At 40.2% G+C, this 26,013-nt stretch overlaps 2 protein-coding genes across 6 annotated transcripts in view; one reads left to right on the top strand and one right to left on the bottom strand.

Annotated features, from left to right (window-relative positions):
- The window catches only part of thada (THADA armadillo repeat containing), a 123,039-nt gene extending 117,972 nt beyond the window's left edge, over positions 1–5,067 (bottom strand). The window contains exons 1-9 of the mRNA XM_085297600.1: positions 5,007–5,067; positions 4,655–4,737; positions 4,394–4,503; positions 3,913–4,043; positions 3,569–3,717; positions 3,434–3,466; positions 3,286–3,334; positions 2,898–3,091; positions 1,401–1,495 (exon numbers count right to left, since the gene is read on the bottom strand). Of these exons, the coding sequence (XP_085153726.1) occupies positions 1,401–1,495; positions 2,898–3,091; positions 3,286–3,334; positions 3,434–3,466; positions 3,569–3,717; positions 3,913–4,043; positions 4,394–4,503; positions 4,655–4,727 (834 nt within the window). The 5' untranslated portion in view covers positions 4,728–4,737; positions 5,007–5,067. The remainder of the gene's footprint in view (positions 1–1,400; positions 1,496–2,897; positions 3,092–3,285; positions 3,335–3,433; positions 3,467–3,568; positions 3,718–3,912; positions 4,044–4,393; positions 4,504–4,654; positions 4,738–5,006) is intronic.
- Positions 4,173–26,013, top strand: part of plekhh2 (pleckstrin homology domain containing, family H (with MyTH4 domain) member 2) — a 40,995-nt gene continuing 19,154 nt past the window's right edge. The window contains exons 1-6 of one of the 5 annotated variants that reach the window (XM_085297601.1): positions 4,173–4,191; positions 8,826–8,954; positions 25,028–25,090; positions 25,176–25,325; positions 25,568–25,651; positions 25,780–25,861. In XM_085297601.1, coding sequence (XP_085153727.1) covers positions 4,183–4,191; positions 8,826–8,954; positions 25,028–25,090; positions 25,176–25,325; positions 25,568–25,651; positions 25,780–25,861 — 517 coding nt within the window. In that variant the 5' untranslated portion in view covers positions 4,173–4,182. Of the gene's footprint in view, positions 4,192–5,510; positions 5,689–8,813; positions 8,955–24,263; positions 24,336–24,822; positions 24,926–25,027; positions 25,091–25,175; positions 25,326–25,567; positions 25,652–25,779; positions 25,862–26,013 lie in introns of those variants that run through there. The other 4 variants (XM_085297604.1, XM_085297602.1, XM_085297606.1 and 1 more) reach the window with 4 other exon arrangements.

Below are 26,013 nucleotides of genomic sequence, written 5' to 3'. Positions count from 1 at the left end.
TAATCATCATCTCGGCCTCCTCTGACGACATGTTTGCTGCTGTCTGCTGCTGAAAGGCCGTGGGGAGAGGGGACACTTGGGCAGTGCATTTATCGCAGCATATAATGTGTTTCCTGGATACACTGTGCTTTTTCAGCATTCAAAGATTGATGGCACCGTGTCAGAGCACTGGCTATGAATTTCAGACAGATCAGGCCTTAACTTAACAAAAAAGTTATCAATAGTTCTTTTCATCTTTTCTTATTACCCACAGCTACATCCACTTCTGTCAGGCCTAGGCTGCTCACTAGGGCTGAGTATCATCACTGATTTCTATAATCCATTCGATTCCAGTTCTCAAAGTCCTGATTTGATTCAATTTAGCCTCAGACAGTCAGAAATATTATAATTCTGATCATGTATCAGTACTGATACATGTGAGACTTCATCAGAATTGTGAACATCACAGCAGATGCCTTTGTGTGAAAGTAACTGAGAATAAAACAGAAAAACATGAAGGAGATTTTCCTGGTCTGGCTTTTTATAGCAGATAACCATAAAAATATTCTGCAATTTTGCATAATTTTAAGAAGTTTAAATTTCTTCAGTATTGAACAGCAGAAATTAGGCTTTCTTGTCTGAGGTCATTTAAGTGAAAAAAGAAAAAGACAGCGCTGTAAACAACGGTAGACTGGTGGGTAATAAGCGAATGAATTTTTTTTTTTTTTTTCCACACAGGTGCGACCAAATATTTATTTTTAGTCACACCACTGAAAAGTTTGATCGCATTTGCGACCAAATTGGTCGCACTCTAGAGCCCTGAATTGGGTAAAGAATATAAAATTGAAGTAATGGGAGCACGCTTGCTAGAACGAGATAGTAGTCTGACTAATGCATTTTGTATAGATTGGAGGTGAGAAAGGGATGATTTGTCCAAGCTGGTAAACAGGACATTACAAGAATCTAAACGCGATGACACAAATGCATGAACAATTTTTCCTTAAATGAAAGAAACAGGAACAAGACAAAGACTTTACTGCGAGTCAAGGCCCAGAGAAGAATCAAATATTACTGCAAGATATCAAATATTTGACTTAGCAGAAGGACAGTAAGAAGCAAGAACCTGACTGATTTTGGTACTTCCTTCTGTAAGCAATAATGTATAACAAACAGCTGCTCAGGCTCAGCTTGTCCACAAAAACAACAACAACACAGAAATAACTCATTAATTTCAATGAAAAAACCTTATAAATAATTTGACAGTATGAGACCCAGTATTGAGGGACTACAGCAGCTCAATATAATTTTTATCTGAAAAAAGGTACTACTTAAGTTTAGATTTGTATATGAAGAAACACTACAATTGTAATTTATTAGTGTTATATGGTATACATAGAGTGATAAAAGTCCCTTTCACTCACCACTGATGCAACATCGTCTCCAGAGCCCATAACAGACCTGATCAATAACACCACAGCCATGCCAGCTGTGCTCTGGACAGACTGGATGAACTCCTCTAAAGACAGGAAGAAGAACAGAGTAGAGACAAATCAATGAAAAAAAAATGTATTCCATGTTCATAAATCAATTAAGCTTTACCTGCATAGCTACAGTGTGTGTGTGTGCGTCCATAAACTACAGCAGTGATGATGCCTTCACTGGTGTTGTGATAACTTTGTTCAGTAGAACAGAGGCTGCTTGAGCTAAATGTTAGAATCCTATGATGGTTTTTTTGCACACGCGGCCCTGAATACACACAAACATCAACAGTGTCACTTTCTCTCATTGTTCTGAATTGCACTACGAACACCCTCTCTATGTTAGTCCTTGCTGTGACTGAAATCAAGAAAGAAAACGCACTATTAAAGGTTCGCTTCAGCCTGTTTGCATCACAACTGAACTTGTTTCACGGTGTTACATCCTGGGAGGCTGTGGGAATGTGTGGGCGTGGTGTTGTCTTCTCCCTCTCCTCCTCCTTCGTTCTGGCCCCTCCCTCTGCCCCTGCCTTCTCCTTTAGGTCACACCTGCTGCTCATCTGCTCTCGTTACAACCAATTACCCTCAGGGGTGATATAAGCTGGAGAAGAGCAGTGTGGAAGAGGAGGGAGAGGTTTCTGGTGGATTTCCTCTGTGCTGGTCAGAGTGTGCTACTGGCTTAGGTGTGGAACAGCCGTCTGGTGTGTGGCTCTTTATGAGTAGTGCTTAACTGAGCAGTGATTGCCCATGAGTGACGGCAGCCTTCATTAGTTTGTGTGGCCTGCCCCGATATTGTTTGCTAGCAGCGTTGCTGTCTCTTTCTGTTGAAGCCTTATTGTTGCTTCCTTTGTTGAAGTGGTCATTACCACTTTGGGTTAACCTCCCTGATTTCTCATTAAAGCAGCGGTGCTGTCTCCTTTTGTTGTTGCCATTTATATGATTATTGAGGTGTTTGCCTACAATAAAGATCTATTTTATATTAAATACCTCTGCCTGGTGTTCTTTTCATTCCACCTGGATCTAACTGTTACTGTCCCCCACCCTCATCGCCTAGCTTTTAAGTGGGGACGTAACACACGGATTGTTGGAAACAGTATTTGATTAGTTCATCAACCTGCCCAAAGTACTTTTCTGAGCCTGGATCCTGAGTTATACCAAATCCTGATAATATCACAGGGAACAGTTGCCACATTCAGGGTGGGAGAGGGGACAGGGTCACATGGACACCATAGTGTGTGTGGTCAAAGCTAGAAGGTAGAACTGGGATCTGTATCCTCCCTCCCACTGAAATCTACACCTGTGACACAAAATGAATACCTAAAATCTAAGTGAAAAGGTCTTGGATTCAGTGACTGATGAGGACAGCTGCCTGTTTTCCAGTGAGATGACAGTGGATCTGCATGTTTGTTCTCTGCTCGTCTTGTTAATTCCTAACTTTCTTACCATCAGTGAGGATGTGTATGTAGCAGCCCAAGAGGTCACCCAGTGTGTCCTGCAGCCTGCAGCAGTCCTGTTGGGCCTGTAAAACCACGCTGATCGTGTCCTGAGACCTCTGGACGACCAGCATGGAGGTCTTCACTGCAGCTAGACAGGACTGCATCAGCTGAGCCTGGGCAATGTGGCGTCCTACAAGACCACTGGGAAAACAGCAGAGGGCGACAGAGGCACACAATTTGATACAAATACAAGGCTGGTAAGATTTTCTCATGTATCAATGTTTACACAGAGGATATAAACCTACAAAATATTGAAATCAATGAGCACCAGCTAGAGTCCAATCAATGAAAGAGACTGGAAGTGTGATTTGAGGGATAAGAGCATGCCTCCATACCTGTTTTGATGAAGGTATTCACTCAGCGCCTTGTGAAGGAACTGCAAAACTACACAAGAGAAGAGGACTCAACGGGATGAGATTGAGACATTAGCTTTCCTCAAAAATACATGAAGTTAAAGCAGGTTAAAATAAGGTGGATACTAACCTTCCGGTAATAGTTTGTTAATGCAGCTCTCACCTGTAGATGTACAATTTTGCCGTGATTGGTACTTATTTATAGCACATGAACTGTTGTTTGATATTAGCAGTGATCACACAAAGAGCAAAAGTAACCACTAACCGAGAGGGAAGCCATCCAGACAGGCAGTGATGGAGTCGACGATGTGGGGATACCGGTCTGAATACGTGCTGGAAAGACAATCAGACAAGCAACCAGCCAAGCAGCTCACAGTCTGCTCCTGAAGCCAAGCTGGTACTGAACCCAAGGCACTGAGAAGTGCAACACAGACAAGTTATTTATCTGAGGGCCTCAGAATTGACGAAGAACAAACAGACACATAAGAGAAAAGATAAATCAGCTACTATGGCCTCTTTACATCTTCTCCCTTAAAACCACAAATAAACAGCTGCTCAGGCTCAGCTTGTCCACAAATGAATATAGAAGAAAATGAAGCATATGTCTACCTTGCAATGGCTCTTCGGAGGGGGTTCTTGGACTGCAGGGAGGTGTAGACCACAGCTAGCGTGTGTAGACAAGCATCTAAAAGAACTCCGCCCATTTGCTCATCACTCAGTGCCTCCAGCTGGGACCCTGCCTGATGAAGTATGGAAAACAAACAAACATTAAAACCTGGAGAAGTGAAAACATTTATGATCTCATTTACAGTGGTACCTATCAAAGGGTGGGATGAATCGGGCAGCAAGTGAACAGCTGAGGTCTTGGAAGCAGGAAACATGGGACGTGTAAGTATCGGAGAGACCGACATACGCTGATCTCACACGTCTGTTCCACTTTACCACTTACTAGACCTAAACGATCTGCAGCTAACATCTTGCTTGGATATCTTAGTCTTAGTTGCATTGAATGCTCAAGCAGAGTAGAAAAGCACTATATAAGAACCAGTCCATTTATCACACTATTCATACCGTTCTATACCAGACAGACCTTTTTAACCAGCTGGATCTGCTGCACCGGCTCTGTCAGCTCCAAACAGGACTGCAGGGTTTGGGCAACCTGCCTGACTCCATCTTCTCCTCCATCAACCGAGAGGGATGCTGGGAAAAGGTCAAAATAAATATTATAAGACATGCGTAACATCCAATGAAGGGTACACACAGTGACTGCTCTACCTGCAATGTATGATGAGACTTATTTACTGTTATAATAACTTTTTAGGCACAGTTATTTGTACTTTTACTCCCTTACCTAACAGCTTGTGCAGTTTCTCCTCATCCAGCGCCACAGCCTCCACTTTGGAAGTCTTCTTTTTCACTACCATGGCTCTGCCTCTGTGTGAGGAGCAAACATACAAACATAATTTAGAAACAACCAAACAAAATAGGAGCTTATTTACTGCTTGAAATTCTTGCTGCTAGATGTTAGCCAACTACTGCTAGCTGCTCGAGACTGAATACACGTGCAAAATGAAAGGCAAGACCGATACAACAAACCCTCAAACAACAAAACAACAAACCGCGGCTTTACTAGAGCAGCTCTACACGCCCGCAAAATTAAATGTAAAAAGCATTTAACTCTGTTCAGCATGTGCTTTACTCACTTGAGCCCTTCAGCTTCAGCTGGTAGCTGTGAATAGTGTCAAGCAGCACTAAAACCTCTTACTTCCGAAACGTTTTTTCAGAATAAAACACCCATTAAATATCGTGCCCAATAAAACAAACAAAATAAAGCTTATATGTGACCTTTAGCAATATTTTTGTTTTTATTTAAATGTAAAAATCAAAATTTTGACTTTCAGACTCTGAATGTGTACTTTTATGTCAGCAAACTTTTACTTTGACACCAAACCTTTTGAGCTTTCTATGGTGTTGTCGCATGCCTGACGCTCATGGGGCCATGCCGCACATAGTAGACGTCACTTCCGACAAAATGTCTGAGCCCGCCCTCAGAAACTGAGCTACCCGAGAAGTGGCGCTCGGGATTTTTATTGGTGGATGACACACGTCAATCAAAGGCAGACGTTCTTTTCCGGCGCGGCTGAGCAACTCCTACCTAGTTTTTGATTGGACGTTTTTGATGAAGCCACACCTTTAAAAGAAACGCCAGCCCTTCGCCAACTTTGCCCGAGAAGCGCAATGAAAACCTCTGGGAAAGACAGAAATTCATCGTTTTAAGCCATGAATTTGCATTTTCTTCAGAGGAATAACAGCAGATAAAGAAGCGCTGGACTCGACATGACGTGAAGCTCCTCGTAAAGTGTCTTTACATTAATATTATTAAGGGTAAGTCGATGAAAATGGATGGTTTTAATTATTAGGAAATGAATTATCTATTTTAATAACGGTTTAGCAGCAATGTGCATTAACAGTCATGTCAAATTGATAATAACTTAAATAGACTAATGAATTTTGTTTATCAGCACTAATAAAACCATTTTTTGTAGGGAAATGAAGAAATGCTATTTATGTATTTAATTAATAGCTGTTTAAAAAAAAAGATAAGTTTAACTTTTAATATTTGAAAGTCACCCCGCATTAACGTACTCACAAACCAAATGTTTAAAATATCCCTTAGAAAGTGTTCTACCACAGACATTGTTGCACCTCATCACCTCGGTTTTCTTGACTGCTACAAACTGTTTTGAGTCTCTTCAGAAATACTTGGGAAAGTAGATGGACTGTTAGTCGGGGAAACTGGGCAAGTCACAGCCGTCTTTACTCAGTCACAGGATGAGCTTTCTGACAAATCAAACAGCTACTCTGTGAGAAAACATGCTGTTTGGCTTTAGGTTTTGGGGTTCATGTGCTCAAAGTAACAGTATGTTTTTATTTCTCATCTTGAAAAGTTTTTTTAAAAACCTTGTGCAACAACTACCATATGTAATAATTGTTGATTGTTTAATAATAGTAATAATTGTTTGGTAAAATAACACAAACCTGAAACTAAACTCAGAACTGTTGAGGCTCAATTTGGGGCTCAAGTTGTTTTGATGAGAGTATACAGGATGAACCCCTTTTTTAATAATTTACAAAATCTTTTTTTTTATAATATTTTCAAACGAAGGAAGAAAATAAGAAAGAAATTCCTAGTCCAAGACAGAAATTAGGAATGTTTGAAAGAAGAAGGTTAGAGCTCAGACAGCTGTAGTGAAATGTGTGAGGTGCAACAAACTAGCACATGATGCTGACATTTAAGGGATGGCATAAGGGGATCAGTTTGGTTAGTCAGATACGGGGGGTGTTAATGAGTAAACATGGTCATTTATTTGACTTTGGTTTTTAATAAGAGGAAAAATACCTCAATATTCAAATAGGTTAGTGTTTGTGATAATATTGGACGTATTTGAACTCTATTTGAATAATGTAACTGTCTGCAGCTCTGCTTTAAATTAGCATGACATATATTCCCTGGTGACTTTGTTAGGTACACCTGTTTGATATCTAATCAGCTAATCAAATGGCAGTAAATCGGTATATTTAGGCATGTAGACATGGTCAAGATAGCCTGCTGAAGTTCAATGGTGATTCAAATGAGGCATGAGCTCATGTCAAAGGTCAGAGGAAAAGACCAGACTGCTCTGAGCTGATATTAGGGCAACAGTAACTCTAATAACCGCTCGTTACAACCAGGGTGTGCAGAAGAGCATCTCCGAATCCACAACACATCCAGCCTTGAATGTTACAGCAGTGGAAGACTACTAAGGGTGCCACTTGTATCAGATTATCAGACAGGAAACAGAGGCTGTAATGAAAATGGATCACCAGAACTGGAAAATAGAAAGAAAAAAAAACATTGTCTGGTCTGAATACGTTTGGGGATTTTCTTACCGATTATTGAGCATGCATCAACACATTGTCTGGTCTGATTTGTTTCAATTTCCACTGCAGCAGGGTTAGAATTTGTTATAACAAGCATGAAAACTTGGATCCACCCTGCCTTGTAGCAACTGTTCAGGCTGGTGCTGGTGGTGTATTGGTCTGGAGGACATTTTGACCACAGTGTGCATATCTCCTGATGGCTACTTCCAGCAGGATAACGCACCAATGTCACGAATCTCAAATCATCTCTAACTGAGAAGTGAGGTAGCTCACTGCACTGAAATAGTGTCCACAGTCAAGAGAGCTCCTTTAGGAAGAGGTGGAAAGAACAGGAGGTTGACATCATAGATGTGCAACCAACAAATCTGCAGCAGCTGTGTAATGCTGGGGCTTGATTCAAACACTTTGTAGAATCTATGCAATAAGGCGGTTGTGATGGGAACAGGTGGTCCAAGCCAACAAGCAAGATGTAGATGTAAGTGACGTATCAGTGTATATACCTCTGAAACGTGTTACGCTCAGCTGATAAGTTTTTTAAACAGTCAAAAGATTTTATTCCATCAGAGTCAATTTGATGTCCTGTAAACCTTTATTTATAAAAACAGAATAACTTCATCAGCACACCACATCCAAATGAGTCCCGATTGTGTCTGTGTGTGCTGATTCTGACTTTGACCAACAGGAAGTCTGAGAGAAAGATTGCAAAAGAAAACACTGGGTGCCGGGCTTTAGGGGTCATTTTTGCTTTAAGATCATGTGTGCTCCAATATCGCAAATAATGACTAATATTCTAATAGGATGTTGTTTATTTACCTTCAATATGTAACCAGCTGAAGGGTGGTGTTGTAGCTAAACAGAAACATTTTGAATATTACAACTGCTATAAAAACACCAAGTGTCAAATTCCAGCATATTTAATGAGATAGCAGCGGATAAATGTGTGATACGTGAAATGTAAATTTAGAATACAAAGCATTTCTTAACGTTTATAGCTTTGTCATATTAAACTCCATCCCCTCAGTCCCTCGTGCTGTTTTGTTTTGTGGAGTGAGACTCGTTTTATTCCTTTCCCCTCGTCAGTGTTTACCACAGCAAACAGGCAGCAGAAATAAGCCTGTGGAAACTACTTTATGGCCTTCCTCCACACATGCTTGTAGTCTCTTTGCGAGGAGGCCAGGCTGGTAATGAGAGGTTATTACTAGGAAGAGAGAAACCCAGGCTTTCTATCCAACATCACAGACGCTCTCTCTCTGCTGCCTGTTTTCCTACATTAGTCGTGGAAAATGTGATACAAGTGTCTTTTGGGGAGGGTGTCGAGGTGTTTTGGACTAATAGAGCTGTTTTCCTGTTTGTGAATGATACGCCCACTGCCCACACTGGTCCAGCTGGGCTACACCCTGGAATATTTCAGGTGCTGCCTGGCTGGTGCCAACACATCTGGTCAACAACAAGCCTCCTGACCATTTTCTTTCATGTCTGTGTTTCTTCATCTGCTATTATGGAGATAATGTAAAAATGTTAAATGTCTGCACAAAAATGTTTTGCTACACATACTGTACTGTATATACACTCTGTGTCTCACTGCTTAGGGTATTTTTCAGAGGGATATGGCGGAGGGGGAGGAGGCGATGAGCCAAGAGGACTGGAAGGAGAAGTGTGTGGTCCTGGAAGCACTGCTCATGAAGTTCAGAGTGCAGATCATCAAGATCCGAGAGCTCACAGCAGACAAGGTTGGCTTGAGTACATTCATCTTTGCGAGATAACCCCGGTCAAAGGAACAGGTGCAAAGCTATTTTGCAAGAAAAGCTATGCTGATGATTGACAGGCAGATACAGTTTGTTGTATCTGAAAGAGCAGAGACGTGACGCCAATACCGAATTACGGCAATGCTGAAAATGCTGTCATATGGAAATGATACGGTAAAATATCCCAGCTGGCCATCATCGGTCCAACAAACAGAGACTGGCTGTCTTTTAGCAGATGTGTGTATGCGGCACGCGAATGACATTTTCAGAGAAAACTCCCTTAATTGGGATTAATTTGGTTTTAAAGCTGAAGGATGAGCTCGTCAGTGAACGAATACTCCAAATATGATCACAGACTGTATTGTGACAGATTACATTTTTTGTAGTGTTGAATTGTCCAGAAGGCAGACCAATGCAATACCAAAATAAAGAGGACGAAAAGGAAAGAAAAAAGCGACTGTCAGTTGACTCGGCTACAGCCAATATCCAGTCGCCTAACCTAACTGGAATTTGTTTGAAGATAATGCTGAATTAAAACACACATTACTAATAAAACACTGGATCCAATGATTATCCTTTTCCCATGGGTGGCTTGTGTATCTTGTAGTATTACACTCAACACTTAGCAGACTTTGACCTCTCCTTCAAGACCAATTTGAAGGTCAGAGTGATAAAAACAGCATGTAGAGCTGTTAATTCTATGTGTCTTGCTGCCATTGTTTATTATTAACAACATTTAGAGAAAGATACAGGTATATGGGGATTCTAAATATCACATTATAGTTTGCTTCCAACTCTCCTGTCACATTTGACTCCTGAACTCACTTTTACATCGCTGCCTTTTTTAAGTTTACCCCAAAATGTGTTACATCTTTAAGGAAAGTATTGTCAGGAAAAAGAGAAAGAGCTGCCTCATCTCGTCTTGCTTTGACTTCTGTAGTAGCCTCTGCTCTGGTGTTACCTCGTCATCAGTTGGCCGACTGCAGCTAGTCCAAAACGCTGCAGCATGGCTCCTAACTGGCACACGCAAGTGAGATCATATATCTTCTATACTTGCATCATTACCTGGCAGCCAATCAGCTCTTGAATTGAGTTTAAGATCTTAACACTTGTTTTTAAGACGTTGCATGGACCAGCCCCTACATATCTTGCTGATCTCCTAACCTGGTATTCTCCCCCAAGATCCTTGAGGTATGCAGACCAAATGCTTTTGGTTGTCCCTAGGTCCAGACTAAAACACAGAGGAGACCAGACATTTGCCGTGACTGCCCCCAAACTGTGGAATACATTGCCTTTGCATATCAGGTCCTCCCCGACAGTGGATACTTTTAAAATCCGTCTAAAGACCCATTTTTATTCTCTGGCTTTTGATTCATCATTAGTTTGTTACCATTATTCTTTCTATGGTTGTATTCTCTTCTAAAACACTATTCTGTTTTTCTTTTATGTCCTCTGCTTTGTCCATTTTGTTGTACAGTACTTTGGTCAACACTTGATGTTTTTAAACAAGTGCTATATAAATAAATTTAAACTTGAACTTAAACTTAAACTTGAACTAGTTAGTTAGAAGTAAATTGTCCAGTTCTTTCAGAATCAGAGATTATGCAAACAAACTTATGTTCAAGGGCAACAGACAAAGGAAGTGGTGCTGCTTTGACACACTATAACAAATGATCTCTGGGAAAGGGAAGAAGGTCCTCGCATGTATGGGAAGATGATGCGCATTCTCAAACTGAGTGGTGGTGTGTCTGGTGGGCACAGAACGGGCCGTCCCTCCCAGCTGGCCGACACTGGGCAGGCCCAAACTGCTCAGTGGCCTAGATCTGAAGCGGCTCTCCAGGGATGCTGATTAGAGCTCTAATGTAAACAGCAGTCTGACCACAGGGCTGCGCTACGAAGTGCATGATGGGATTGACCCAGCTCCAGTCAATTACAGACTCAAAGTAAGCTCAGCTGGACAGCAAAACAAACTCCCGGAGAGACTTGGAAGAGAGATTGGCTTCGGTGGGTTTTTGCAGCCCACGTAGCACATGTGAAAGTCTCTGCCGTGTATTTTTGGCTCTATCCATCCTGTTTGACAGGTTTACGGCCTTTTTCCACTCAGCAGTAGAAAACACACTGTTAAACACACCATAACACGCACTGTGTTTTTCTTCTTTGGTGTGTTTACTCAATCCTAGCTCTGCTCTTTGGAGGTTACATGCCGTGTAAAAACAAAATATAAGGTGAAATCAGGGAGATGAATCCACCTGACAGAAATTTTGAAAAATTGAGGAAATTGTAGTAAAGTTAGAAATCATCCATCACTCAGTTTTATTAACTGCTTATCTAACTGAGGGTCACAGGAGGGCTGGAGCCTACCCACAGACAGGCCGGCGGTTTGTCAAAGGGGGGTCAAAATGCTTTTTTAAGTTACCTCATGGATCAATTTAATCAATCGGAAGCTTCCACTGACTTATTTTTTGCTACGTAGCCACACGGAGGAATTTTACAGGGGATTTGTTAAGCTTTTTCTTATTTTTTTAACTATTTCTCTAGTTGTCTCGTCCCCTTCAGCCTCAGTTCTGTTAGGAAGCCAGTTCTGAGAACAGAAGCAGACTTGGTCTTGGTCTTGATGGGGACGACAGAGGCAGCTGTAGTGTGTAATCTTGGTAGACATCAACAAAGCCTTTATCCTGCATTAAACTGTTGCTCAGCACCCTGTAATATTTGGTCAGTATGACTGCTCTAAATCTGATGAAGAATAGCAGTAATCCTTAAGTCTTGACTGCACACCAAAGATGACTGATGTCATTTCCCAAGGATCCAGAGTTCAGTCAGAGTTCAGCAGCATTTCTAGAAACACCAACACAAATAATGATATTGAGGAAAAAAAACAAACCCTAAAGCACATGTTAGTATTCAAGTAAAGCCAAATAAGTTTAATCTGAACAAACAAATATGATTCTGAATCATCCTTTAAAATTCCCAGTCTCATTCAGATCCCTTTTAAGCACTTATTTTATTTGATAAAAAGTTTAAGCGCAGTCCAAATGCTGTGTACGCGTACTGTGTAATGTGTTCTGACTTTGCTCATGTGGCTTTGTTGTGTAATGACCGGTCAACATGTTTTCACTGACCTCGTAATGCTCTGAGCTCATCACGTTAACATCCAGACCCCTGCTGATGTGTTTTTCTCTGCTGTGGCTCCCACCGCCTCAGCCCGAGCTTGTTGTTTTTAAAGCCGTGTGGGGGCGGATGCACGTCACTGCAAAATCCCCCTAATATCGCTTCACAGAGGTAGACTCATAAACCAGTGAGGAGTGGGTTTAAAAGAATTAATTAGGAGCAGTGATTCATTCTACATTTCAGATTCCCAAATAACTGGTGCTAAAAGAAACTGTTTACTGTTTCCGATGTATTGATGGCACTGCAGCATGTGCAAAAAGGCAGATCGCAGGTTGTGGCATATAACCCTGAAAGAGGTAAAATGCTGGTAATACTGTAAGATCTAGAAAGTGCTGTTCCTGAAAAAGGTTCAACAAACTATGAGACTATTCCATCAAACTCTGAGCTGAGTTAGTTCACTCAACCCCGAGTATGAGCTGAGCGTGCGTGATTCACTCTGGCAATGGATAAAAAAAAAAGAGGGGAGTCTCCATTTTAATCCAGCCGACCAACATCAGTGGATGTCCATGTGGACTGTGATATTTATGTTATGTTATAATTTAATTAGACTGGACCTCTCTGTCATCAGTAAAACATATGACCCTTTTATATTGTCTGTAATCACCATGTATCCAACTTCAGTGGGAATCATTAGACAGAGCCCGAATCCTAATTTTATATTTGACAGAAACTGAGAATAAAAATATGGAGAAACAGGTCAGATACAGTTTAGTTATGGACCTGAAATATACGTTAGAAGCTCTGTTCGACATCATTTAATAGCCATGTTTCAATGTGTGGACACTTTTTCATATGAAGTGCAGTCAGAATACAGTTACACTGTCTGCAGTCTGCTTTGTGGTTATAAAAATGCAAGGTACAAAAAGAACTCCTGCTTAACTGGGATTTCAGTGTTTGTACAAAAGTAAACTTTTGCAAATGAATGTGCTTTGATACTTTATGGACAATGAGATAAAACCGAGTGTCAGTCAGCCGCTGCAACAGCAGCAGGATGGGCGGAGCCAGAGAGAAACAGTCTGTTACCCCGGTAACTGAACCAAAGTTTAACTTTGATGCTGAACTTTAGAAAAGAGAAACGGACCAAAATCTACAGCTGAATTAACACTAACAAAGACGGGAAAAATGGCAATGGAGAAAACTACAAGCACAGAACGCCACATTCAGAGCAACCTTCAAAATAAAACAGGAAACACATGGAAACGAGACAACAGCAGGGTCAGTGGCTCGTGTTTATTACTGTATCGAAATGTTCACGCAGATCCAGCTGCAGAACATTCAGGCTTGAGTCAGAGCAGACGCTGTGCTGGATTGCTCCAGGTCAGTGTAATACGACAGGCCGTCCGTATCAACTTGCAAACAGAATGAAAATTTGTAGAGGAAGGGTTAAGGGGTCAGAATGACCATTTTTGGGAGAGGAATGCAGGAGTAATAGGAAAGGGATTCAAGACACAAAGGAAGAGGAAAACTAAGGAGCCATGGATAATTACATCTGCAGTGGGTACAATATATGTCCATTTTATATTTTATATTTATTTTTCCTTTTTGTTATAGTTTTTATTATTGATCAACCATCAATATGTTGCAGTTTCTTGTGTTTCTTATTGTAGGTTTCCTCCCTCTTTTTTGCAGAATTACCTTGAAAGAGGATAACGAAGGTTTTGAATTTGCCGTTCCACAAAACTGGAGCATGAAATGAATTGACGGCAGTCTGGGTAGACTTGGCAAATTACTGAAATCCTAGAAAGCCTGTATGAGGTGACTGAGAGGGAAAACGGGGGAGGAAGAAAAAAAATGAAGCCTTGTGTAAGGATTGAACTGCCCAGGGGAGGAAATACCCAGTTTAGTGTGTGTGTGTGTGTGTGTGTGTGTGTGTGTGTGTGTGTGTGTACAGATATTTGGATTTGGGAGGCATGTTAGTTTTGGCCAGCGGGGTCTCTCAGCTGTAACAGTAGGCTACACATCTCCTTATGAAGACAAAGCGACCATGTGTGTTACATTTTCTATATATCAGCCTTCACCCTCCTTTTTTTTTTTTTTAAAGTAATGCATTCATTCACTTCTTCTCTTGTGTCCATGTGCCTGTGTGTCTGTCTCAGGAGAGATTCTCAACCTCCCTATAAAGTTTTGGAAAAGAAAAAGACAGGATGCTAAATGTTAAAATGAAGTAGCGATAAAATCAAAACAGACAGGAGGTGAAATTAGTGGTCAAAGTTAGGGAGGTGTGGCCACTTGACTGGCACATGCCCCAGCTTCACCAATTCAGACCTTGAAAATGGGCCTGTTGGCTGTTTGGAGCGTTTTAATTATATTATCTGACAAGTTATTTGTGTGGTGCTGTAAGCACGGCCGGATCCGGAGTAACAAAGAGTATGTTTGCGTCAGACGTGTTAGGATATCAAAGATAATACATAAACACACACATATTATGTTGCCACAGTATATGGGTCCATATTCTGATTTGGCACAGGTTCCTGCCAGATCCCCTTCCTGACACAGTCCTCCCATTTATCCAGGCTTGGATAGTCGGATAAATGTGTTATCCTCCAAACCATTGTTTCCATGGCTTTATGTGATTGTCTTTGTGGATTCCCTTCTTCTCTTTTAATTACAGTTAAGACCATTGTTTGTTATTTCAGATGCTATTCTTTCTGTTAGTATTTGTGTGTCTGTAGTCCCACATGGGATATCTGGTCACCCTAAACACATCCCCTCCAAGATGTTTATGTTTAGATTTTGATATTTGACACTTTAATATTTTATCTGTCTGTTACTTAACATTATTTAAAGGTACAGCTGAGTATTTCCCAGCTGCTGTTAAACAGCTTGAATCTCTCAAGCTCCAAGAATATTCAGTGTTCACTTTGGTCTTCTGGATGTAGTTCTTGTCCAGAAACGTATATTTTTGGTCCTTGTTGTGTTTGCAGACAAAGTGAGAACTCAGTGTTTTGCTGACTGCTTGAGGTTTCATTTCAAAATATTTTAAAATATCCTTTTTGCCGAATGATTTCTTCGACCTTGACAAGATTTCCACATCATTGCACAGCAGTGGTTTCTGCTATGGCTCTATAAAAAGGTCAGTGTTTGAGCGGGCGAATACTATCGACCCTCGAAAATGTTATCTGATAACTTTATTCAAAAGAAAACATCATTGTGGGGCCCAAAATGCTAATTTTAATGCCTCAAAATGCAGATTTGAGACACCAATCAGTGACGTGATATGAGAGAAAGTGTCTCAGTTTAAGCACCGCGCACAAAGCTTTCCGCTCCTTCTTTGCTACACATAAACATCCGCTTGCAGTTTTAGTCTCTGGCTGCCCAGTCACAGCCACATAGATGCCTACGGCTAACCATAACATTTTCAAACAGATGTTGCTTTTCCTCATGCGTGTCCGTCTCCACTTTGCACGTGCTGGGGTTCTGTTTTTTGGACAGCTATGGTATGTGCCTGCCCCAGAGTGTGCCAAAGGAACTAGAGTTTATTGTTAGATTGTAAGGGAAGCCCAACTGGCATTGCTATATTTTTTTAAATCATATATCTATTGTTACAGTGGTGGATCCTCATAGTAAATGTGGTCAAAGTTTCATATAATGAGGTCAAACTCTGTACAAGTAATTCCTGTGGCCCAAAAGCTGCATACTGCACGCTCTAATAGGTCTGTTTCAGAGGCTTTTCCTGCTCTTCGGTCTGTTTGAGGTCACAGAGAGCTAAAGAACTAACATGGCCATCTCACACACACACACAGCTCTGACTGGGAGCACAGAAGCCCCACCCGCCTGATCAGAAGAAAATGGCTTGAAGTGAAGCAGAAGCTAAAACAGCTGATTTCAGACTTTGTGTGAACTGCCAGAACCATTCAAATAATAATTAAGATTATTCTGAACTGACTGTCATGAAATGAACGTTCTAGATCCCCTATGAAATGTAAAATATATGTCCTTACTTAGTTGCTTGTACTTAATCTGTCAATAAAAGTCTTTGTCAGCGTTAGCCCCCGGTGCAAGTTACCATACTTGGTGTAAGTCTGTGGTGTTAAACCTGTTTTAACTGTAAGGTAAGCACTGTGGGTCGCAGCCTACAGAAAGAGGCTTTGTGAGCTGGCTGTCTGGCCTGCGGATGGAGTGGTGGGGGAGGGATGGATGGATGGAGCGAGTTCAGGGGGAGGTTGGCCACAGGGCGTCAGTTGTGGAATTCCAGGAATGGAAGTTGAACTGGATTTCAGATTTTGCATTTGGACGGGGAGTCGACTGCAGAGGTGATAGACCTGAGGCTGAGGGAGAGCACAGAGATCACGTGTACGTGAGCGCCAGGGCCGGACGCGATGAAGCGGCAATAGCAGTGCTCGTATTGTGCCTGAATACAAAGAGAGTAGCAAGGCGTTACTCTTATCCCGTCCTAAGTGAGCTGTACAGGATGTGACACACACACGCCCAGGTTGGGTTCATCCTATATATAACATCATGAAGCAAACACACACTTACTCGAATGCTCTGATACGCAGCAGTTAATGTGTTTAAGCCTTTGTATACACTGTTAAGTGGTGTGTGCGTAAAAGTCCATGTGCGTGTCGACTCCAGCTGTAGCCTACAGTATACATGGCCTGTAATTAACATGGCGTGCTCAGCCAGATGCTATATCTGTCATTGAGAGAGGCACATGTGGTCGGTCGTTTGTGGTACAGCCGAGGATCTATATAGGGAAGAGAAAGACTGTGCATTTGTGTGTGATACGCATTGACCTTTATTCGTGTCTGCTCTTCATCGCAATGTGCTTTTTCCTGTAGTAAAAGTAATCCTTAAAAGTAATGCTTCTGAGGTTCACAGGGACAGCAGCAGTAGGTGAAGAAAAGTCTGCAGCATCTGTGTTATTGTTGGATTCATCACAGTTTGTCAGTTTTATCAGGACAAAATAGATCTTCAAAAACCAGATGTGCAAAAGCTCTACCTCAACTGTCCAAATACTGAGTTGAATACACCCACAGCCTTTTTCCATATGTGGAAACGCAGTGACATAATCCTATAAATTCTTCTTCCTAGAATCCGCTTCTGTGAAATGTTGTTCAAATGTCAGGTGGAACAGCGGTTGTGTAAAAGGCCTCGCTTCCACTTTGGTCCAGAAAACGTTGCGCGGTGGAAACAGTGTGGGTGTCTGGCAGGGTGTGGCTTCCCGGCTTTGGCCTGAGCTTGGTCCACTTCTTCTGGTCTCTACAAGTGAACAGAAGCAGGGAAAACTGGAGCTCAGCCATGCCTGTCTCCAGGCTAAAAACAGATGTCGCTCTTCACAGCGGTTTCCATCAAGTTTGGATATGGCAGCTACTAATTTAAGTGCTAATTTGTCGATTTCTACGGAGTAACATAAGACAAGGAGCTATTCACAGCGCATAGCTGATGTGACACACGAGTGTGTGAGCTGGCTGCAAATAGAATGATACTTTATTAGACTTTTAAAGGAAGAAATCATTTTTGATTAACATAAAAGCAACTGATACATTTTCCTCAAAAAATATAAAAATTTTAATAATTGTAAAACATATTTTTTAAGCGAGTGATGGAGACATCTAAGTCCTTCAAGAAAACTTACATTGCAATCCATACAGTATTAGAAGGATGTTCAGCACACAGAAACCCCGTTCATTGTTCCTGTGAACAGATAAAATTGCCTCAACTTTACCCCACAAAAAATGTTTTTTGCATGTTCCCACTGTGTCTGTGTGGGTTTTCTCCAGGTCCTCTAGTTTCCTCCCACATGGAGTTAGTGGGGTTGGTGATAATAAATTTCCCGTAGGTGTGAATGTGAGTGGGAATGGTTGTCTCTCTGTGTTAGCCCTGTGACAGACTGGTGGCCTGTCCAGGGTTTACCCCACCTCCTGCCCTATGGTTGCCGTGCAACCTTAAATTCGATAAGCAGAAGATAATGGATGGAAAGTGATGCCAGTCCATTCTCTTTGTTATTATTAATAAAAAGGAGCAGTGGTGTACATGTACTATACACCACTTGTTAATTACAGATTAATTTTTTTAAATGCATTTTGTACATATGTGGACATGTCGAGGAATATTTTTGCCATGGTGGTTGCTACGCAGACAGTTTCCATCTATAATCCTGCATATTTTCCTGCTCTAAGCTTCTGAGGTTGGAGAGTTTCCTCAGAAGACAGTGGTTCCTACGCTGCTTCCGGCACTCTGAGCTGAGGAATTTCAGAGGAATGTTGTTCATCAAGTCATCCCTCTGTCTCGCTGCTCATTCCCACAGGTTATCTCATGTCTGTGTGTGTGTGCGTGCGTGTGTTTAATCCGTGTGACCTTTTGCTGTTGTTTTAGCACACTCCTGCTAGCTTCCACATGTAGTGCTGTGATCTTAGCACACAAAGGGCTACTTGTAACATTGGCACCTCATCACCATTATGTAATGGTTAAAGGCGCTATATGCAGCACTTCTACAGCCATGAAAAGACTTTATAACAATGTTGTAAACAAATTAATCCATCCCTAGCCTCCCAGTTACAAGTTCATGAATGAATGAATGAATGAATTGAAATTTATTTCAGTCAACAACAACAGATTATAATTTTACATAAAAGTACTCAAACAGAAACCGAAAAAGGAATAGGCTGAAGCCTTATGGCTTATACTTATCCTATCCCTTACCCCCATAGAAATAATCAAATCCTTAACCAAGAAAATAAATAACATTGATAAATAAGTTGTATAACAGTTTGAAAAGAAATCAATGATAAATCAACACAAAAATTTTTTTAACAAACCAAATTTCTATAACCTTGTATAATACTAATTTTTAAAATCTTCCTGAAGAATGACAAAGAAAAACACATCTTCAGTTCATCATTAAGTCCATTCCATAATTTCACTCCCAAAACTGACACACATCTATACTTAACATTGGTTCTCACTTTAGGCATTTCAAACTTATAAGACCCCCTTAAATCATATTTTCCATCTCTTAGTTGAAACATACTTAAAATACAAATTGGAACATTCTTTTTCATCACACGATATATCATTTCTAAAGTTTTAGAATATATAATGTCCATGAATTTTAACATTGATGATCCTACAAAAAACTGGTTGGTGGACTCCCTATATCCAACTTTATTTATTATTCTAATAGCTCTTTTTTGCAATTTAAATATTGAATCCAAATATGTTTTGTATGTGTTCCCCCAAATTTCTGCACAGTAGGTCATATAAGGCAAACAAAGGGAAGTATACAATAAATAAAGGCAGTTCTTATTCAAAAAATCTCTTGTTTTATAAAGAATAGAAATAGACTTGGATAATTTTCGTTTCACGTTTTATGTGGGGCTTCCAACAAAGTTTATCATCAATAATTACTCCTAAAAATTTTGTCTCATATACTCTTTCAATTTCAACATTATTTAAATTCAATTTTACTTTAATATTACTTTTACTACCTCCAAATAACATAAATTTTGTTTTACTTTCATTCAATGATAGTTTATTAATTACAAACCATCTATTTAACTTCATGAGTTCTGTTTCCACTGTTTTCAGTAATTTCTTTATGTCTTTTCCAGAGCAAAATAAGTTTGTATCATCAGCAAACATCACATATTTTAAAGTATCACTGGCTGTACAAATATCATTTATATAAAGTGAAAATAACTTGGGTCCCAAAACAGATCCTTGCGGAACTCCACAAGTTACTTTTCTAAGTTTAGATTTCATGTTATTAATACTCACATATTGGAACCTATTATTCAAGTAACTATTTAACCAAAATTGTACAACACCTCTTAAACCATACCTTTCACACTTCCGTAAAAGTAAAGAATGATCTATCGTATCAAAGGCTTTACGTTAATCAATGAACACACCTATTCCAAACTGTTTTTCATCCACAGCCGTTGCAATATTTTCAATAAATTCCATCACAGCTAGAGATGTTGAGCGATTTCTTCTGAACCCATACTGATGATCATTCAATAAATCATATTTATCAATAAAAGAATCTAGTTTGTTTGCAAATAGTTTTTCAAGAATCTTTGAAAACTGAGGCAGTAAAGATACCGGTCTATAGTTTGACACAATCTGTTTATCACCAGTTTTATATAGTGGGATCACTTTGGCAATTATCATTTTATCTGGAAAAATTCCAGTTTGAAATGATTTGTTACAAATATACAGTGGGGCAAAAAAGTATTTAGTCAGCCACCGATTGTGCAAGTTCCCCCACCTAAAATGATGACAGAGGTCAGTAATTTGCACCAGAGGTACACTTCAACTGTGAGAGACAGAATGTGAAAAAAAAATCCATGAATCCACATGGTAGGATTTGTAAAGAATTTATTCGTAAATCAGGGTGGAAAATAAGTATTTGGTCACCTCAAACAAGGAAAATCTCTGGCTCTCACAGACCTGTAACGTCTTCTGTAAGAAGCTTTTCTGTCCCCCACTCGTTACCTGTATGAATGGCACCTGTTTGAACTCATCATCTGTATAAAAGACACCTGTCCACAGCCTCAAACAGTCAGACTCCAAACTCCGCCATGGCCAAGACTAAAGAGCTTTCGAAGGACACCAGGAAAAGTATTGTAGACCTGCACCAGACTGGGAAGAGTGAATCTACAATAGGCAAGCAGCTTGGTGTGAAAAAATCAACTGTGGGAGCAATCATCAGAAAATGGAAGACATACAAGACCACTGATAATCTCCCTCGATCTGGGGCTCCACGCAAGATCTCATCCCGTGGGGTCAAAATGATCATGAGAACGGTGAGCAAAGATCCCAGAACCACACGGGGGGACCTGGTGAATGACCTGCAGAGAGCTGGGACCAAAGTAACAAAGGTCACCATCAGTAACACACTACAACGGCAGGGAATCAAATCCCGCAGTGCCAGACGTGTTCCGCTGCTGAAGCCAGTGCATGTCCAGGCCCGTCTGAAGTTTGCCAGAGAGCACATGGATGATACAGCAGAGGATTGGGAGAATGTCATGTGGTCAGATGAAACCAAAGTAGAACTTTTTGGTATAAACTCAACTCGTCGTGTTTGGAGGAAGAAGAATACTGAGTTGCATCCCAAGAACACCATACCTACTGTGAAGCATCGTGGTGGAAACATCATGCTATGGGGCTGTTTTTATGCCAAGGGGACAGGACGACTGATCCGTGTTAAGGACAGAATGAATGGGGCCATGTATCGTGAGATTTTGAGCCAAAACCTCCTTCCATCAGTGAGAACTTTGAAGATGAAACGAGGCTGGGTCTTCCAACATGACAATGATCCAAAACACACCGCCCGGGCAACAAAGGAGTGGCTCCGTAAGAAGCATTTGAAAGTCCTGGAGTGGCCTAGCCAGTCTCCAGACCTCAACCCCATAGAAAATCTGTGGCGGGAGTTGAAAGTCCGTGTTGCTCGGCGACAGCCCCAAAACATCACTGCTCTCGAGAAGATCTGCATGGAGGAATGGGCCAAAATACCAGCTACTGTGTGTGCAAACCTGGTAAAGACCTATAGTAAACGTTTGACCTCTGTTATTGCCAACAAAGGTTATGTTACAAAGTATTGAGTTGTATTTTTGTTATTGACCAAATACTTATTTTCCACCCTGATTTACGAATAAATTCTTTACAAATCCTACCATGTGGATTCATGGATTTTTTTTTTTCACATTCTGTCTCTCACAGTTGAAGTGTACCTCTGGTGCAAATTACTGACCTCTGTCATCATTTTAGGTGGGGGAACTTGCACAATCGGTGGCTGACTAAATACTTTTTTGCCCCACTGTATGTTAACGGCTGAAGGACACTATGAAGAACTTCTTAAATTAGCGACATGTCAAGGTCGTCACAATCCGTGGATTTTTTACTCTTGAATTTACTCACCACTTCTACAATGTCACTCTCACAGACTCCACCAAGAAACATTGAGTTACATTTACAAGAAGTAGAATCTACTTCATCATTTCCTCCTGGTACAGAAATCTCTTTTGCCAAGTTGGGACCTACATTAACAAAGTAATCATTAAATTCATTAAGTATGCTCTCAGTATTCTCAATCACTACATTACCTCTTATTACAATACGTGTTGGAGAACATGTATTATGTTGATTTTTTATTATCCTATTTAATACACTCCAGGTAGCCTTAATATTACTTTTATGTTTTTGAAGCAGCTGTTCATAATATCTTTTCTTTTCGTATCGCATAATAGATGTTAATTTATTTCGATATTTCTTATATTTGTCTTCATTTTCCTTTGTTCTATGTGTCAAAAAAATCCTGTATAACCTATTTTTATTTTTACGGGCTCTTTCCAGACCTTGTGTAAACCATGGTTTTTTCTTTTTATAATTTTTAGAAAACTTTTTAATTGGACAATGGCTGTCATAGATTGACAAAAATATATCCAAAAACGCATTGTATGCATCATTAGTGTCTTCCACATAAACTTTTTGCCAGTCATAATTTTCTAAGTCTGTTTTAAAAGCCGCAATTTGTTCTGGTGTTTTTATTCTACCACTGTAATCCATTTGCTTTTCCTCTTGAAAATGAAGTTGATTGTTCATTTCAAACACTGAAAAGACAGGCAAGTGATCACTTACATCTGTGACTAACAGTCCACTATGTATCTTGCCGTTTATCTTATTGATAAAAATATTGTCGATCAAAGTGGCACTATCCATCGTTATTCTGCTCGGCTTTAGAATCAACGGATGGAATCCAAAACTAAGCATTGTATCAATAAATTCTGAAGTCTTATTATGGTCGTTTGCCTTCAATAGATCAATGTTAAAATCACCACAAAAAAAAGTCACCTTCTCCTTGTGTTTTTCCAATATTACAGAAATTTCTTTAGTAAACTGATCTATACAGGATGCAGGTGTACGATAAATGCAGCTAACTAATATGTTTTTCGAGCTTTCAACCTGAATTTCAATGGTTAAACATTCCATCAAGTTATCAATCACAGCAGTCATATTGTTAACAACTTTACATTTAAGATGTGAAAAAACAAACATAGCAACACCTCCTCCTCTTCTATTCTTCCTATTTTGCCAAAACATTTCATAGCCCTCTAGTCCATCTTGCAATTCTTCGTCGTCATTCAACCATGTTTCTGAAATTGCTACCACTGCAAACTTATTTTGGAATTGATCAAGATACGCTTTGATTTTAGAAAAATTACTGTAAAGACTCCGACTGTTAAAGTGGATTAATGAAAAACCTTTTATCTTGGGATCCAACTCTTCCCCATTATAATATTCACATGTCATATCAACATTCTGATAGAGGTGGATATCTGGATCAATACTATTGTCCAACTCATAAAATTTATAATCATGAGATCCAAAATATTCCATTTTTTGTTCACACATTCACATGCATAGTTATTTTTCTCACACTTATCAGATATTGTTCATATCACAGTCAGCAACACAATTCTTTTCTACATTGAACTCTATTTCTTTTGTTTAAATCTCTCAAGATCTGCAATGTCTCTGACAACAATTACTTTAGCTTGTTCTGGTGTCCCATTAAGTCTTATGAATACCTTACAGTTCCTGGTCCAGGTATCTTGGATGTGCCTTTCCTTCTTCAATAGTCTTGCCTGTCGTGCAATTTCAGCATTTCTCTTGGTGAGATGCTCATTCACATATACGCCGGTTCCCTTTAACTTCTTTCCCATCTTTAACAGTTCAACTTTATATTTCCTGTTCACAAATCGTAGTATGATAGTTGGCATCTTGGTATGTTTTTGTGGAATAGTATGACATGCAGCTATGTTTTTGCTATCCAAAAGAATATCTTTGTCTTTGAAAAACTGAATAACTTGCTGCTCAAGCAAATCCTTTTCAGCTCTTGGTGCATCTTCCCCCTCCTTGTCACCTGCTGTACTCCGTGCATAGGTGTAGTGATTTGTCTTCAGTCCAGAAATAATCACATCTTCCATTCTTGTATACTGCTCCAAATCTTCAACTCTTTTTTCCAGCTCTTCAATCTTCTTGTCTTTTTCCTTAATCACAATCTTCAGTTGTCTTACTTCTTCAATTAAGTCCAGTAGTCCTGCTTGCTGTTTCACCACCTTACTCAATTCCTCTGACATGAAGTTAAGAGACTTCTTAACTTCTTCAATATCTTCTGTTAGCCTCTTAGTTGTCATGTTTCTTGATCACCAATTTAAATTCTTAGAAGACAAAATTAATTCCAGGCTCCAGGTAATCCAATAAGCCAGGTGTTACTTGTAGAGCACATGTGATGAAAGAAAGGGACCCTAAACTTCAAAGTTTGTGGAAATACTCACACAAAATGAAGCAAAACTTCTTTGTGAAGATACAAGTCTTAACCAATCTTTTGGATGTTAAGTTCTTTTCGTGATGTTTGTTGGATTGCTAAGAGTAACAAACACAGTTTTCCCAATCAGCAGCCATCTTGGTTTCAGCGTGCACTGAATGACACCTTATCTTCATCACGAGGAAGATAAATAAACTAGCATTGTAGGTTGCTTAACATCTCAGTAGTTTGTGTTAAAAATGGCTGCAAATGAATGTGAATCTATCTGAACATAGCATTCCTTCGAATAACAGAACCCAGCTGAATCGCATCTGCTCCTTTCTAGCGTGGCAGCGTTATCTTGAGTGGAGTTCTCGTTAGGCATGCAAGACTTTCTTTGTCTTTATTTGGTGCTGTTGTGTTTGGCTTCAGGCTCGAGTGGAGTGGATATTTCATCTCCATGCATTTGCAAACATTTGCAGTCTGGATCACTGAAAGGAAACTGATTACTAATTTTAGATCAGACGGGGTTACTGTATGTTTATGTGGTCCTTGTGTGAACATGTAACAAGACTAGTAAGATATTAGGATTTATTTATTTTTAAAGTCCAGTTAAAATAAACTTTTGCTTTTCCAGATTCAACAACTGGAGACGCAGGTGATCGATGCGGAGAAACGGGCGTTCACAGCTCAGCAGCAGGTGAGGACCAGAAACACAAGTTTGTTTGTCTTTCCTTTCGACGTGTCGGAATGCGATTATGTGAGTACATGTGTGATGATTCCAGGTGCAGTGGATGGAGGAGAAGCTCAAAGCAGCAGATGGTCAGTCTGGAGACTCAGAGGTGCGTCTGTTTCAGCGGTGCCAGGAGCTGCAGGCGTTAGTGCAGGAGAAGGAGGATGTAATCGCACAGCTGGAGCAGCAGCTGGAGGAGCAGGTAAGAAAAAGCACACGCATAAAGAATTTCAACAGATGCGATGCCAGTGGAGTAATTCATAATCCCCTTTTTTAAAATTTAATACCACGTTTATCTCTATGAACACCATCCTTAACCTCCTTACTGTTCACTTATGTTTCCCCGCCCTTGTTCTCTGTTTCGCTTCGTCTAAATCTGCCCTTCTTATTCCAAAATATATTCACCCAGAGAGACAGACGGCTCATTTTTACTTCTTTCAACAGAAACAGCTCCGCCTTCAAGATGCCAAGGCGGTGGAAGAGAAGGCAGCTAAGATCAAAGAGTGGGTGATGCTGAAGTTGTCAGAGGTAAATCTGTGTGTGCGTCAGCTGTAAAGGCTCCTAAAACACAGATAAGAAAGACACGGAAATCTGGAAGATAAGTTAAAGTATTTAATGTGGTTGCTGGTTTATCTGAGAACATGTTTGTGCTTCAGTTTGAGGTAGAGAATGCAGCATTAAGAGAAACCAACAAACAACAGGAGGCTCAGATTTTGGAGCTTCAAAAACAAATACAAGGTATAAGCTTTTGGAACTTTGTTGGAACATGTTAACATGCAAGTTATTTATGCAGGTTAAAACTCCTAAATGCCTGCTACTAGCAAATACAGATTTATCAATGCTAATACATTGTAAGCACACGCTGCAGTATGCGCATGACTGTTTGCTGC

Source organism: Mchenga conophoros, linkage group LG13, assembly GCF_057382185.1.
Source record: "Mchenga conophoros isolate Kocher_MC1m ecotype Shallow Benthic linkage group LG13, M_conophoros_male_GT1.1, whole genome shotgun sequence".
In the NCBI taxonomy this organism is placed as follows: Eukaryota; Metazoa; Chordata; class Actinopteri; order Cichliformes; family Cichlidae; genus Mchenga; species Mchenga conophoros.
Note: the sequence above shows the minus strand (reverse complement) of the source record. Positions and strands in the feature narration are given on the sequence as shown.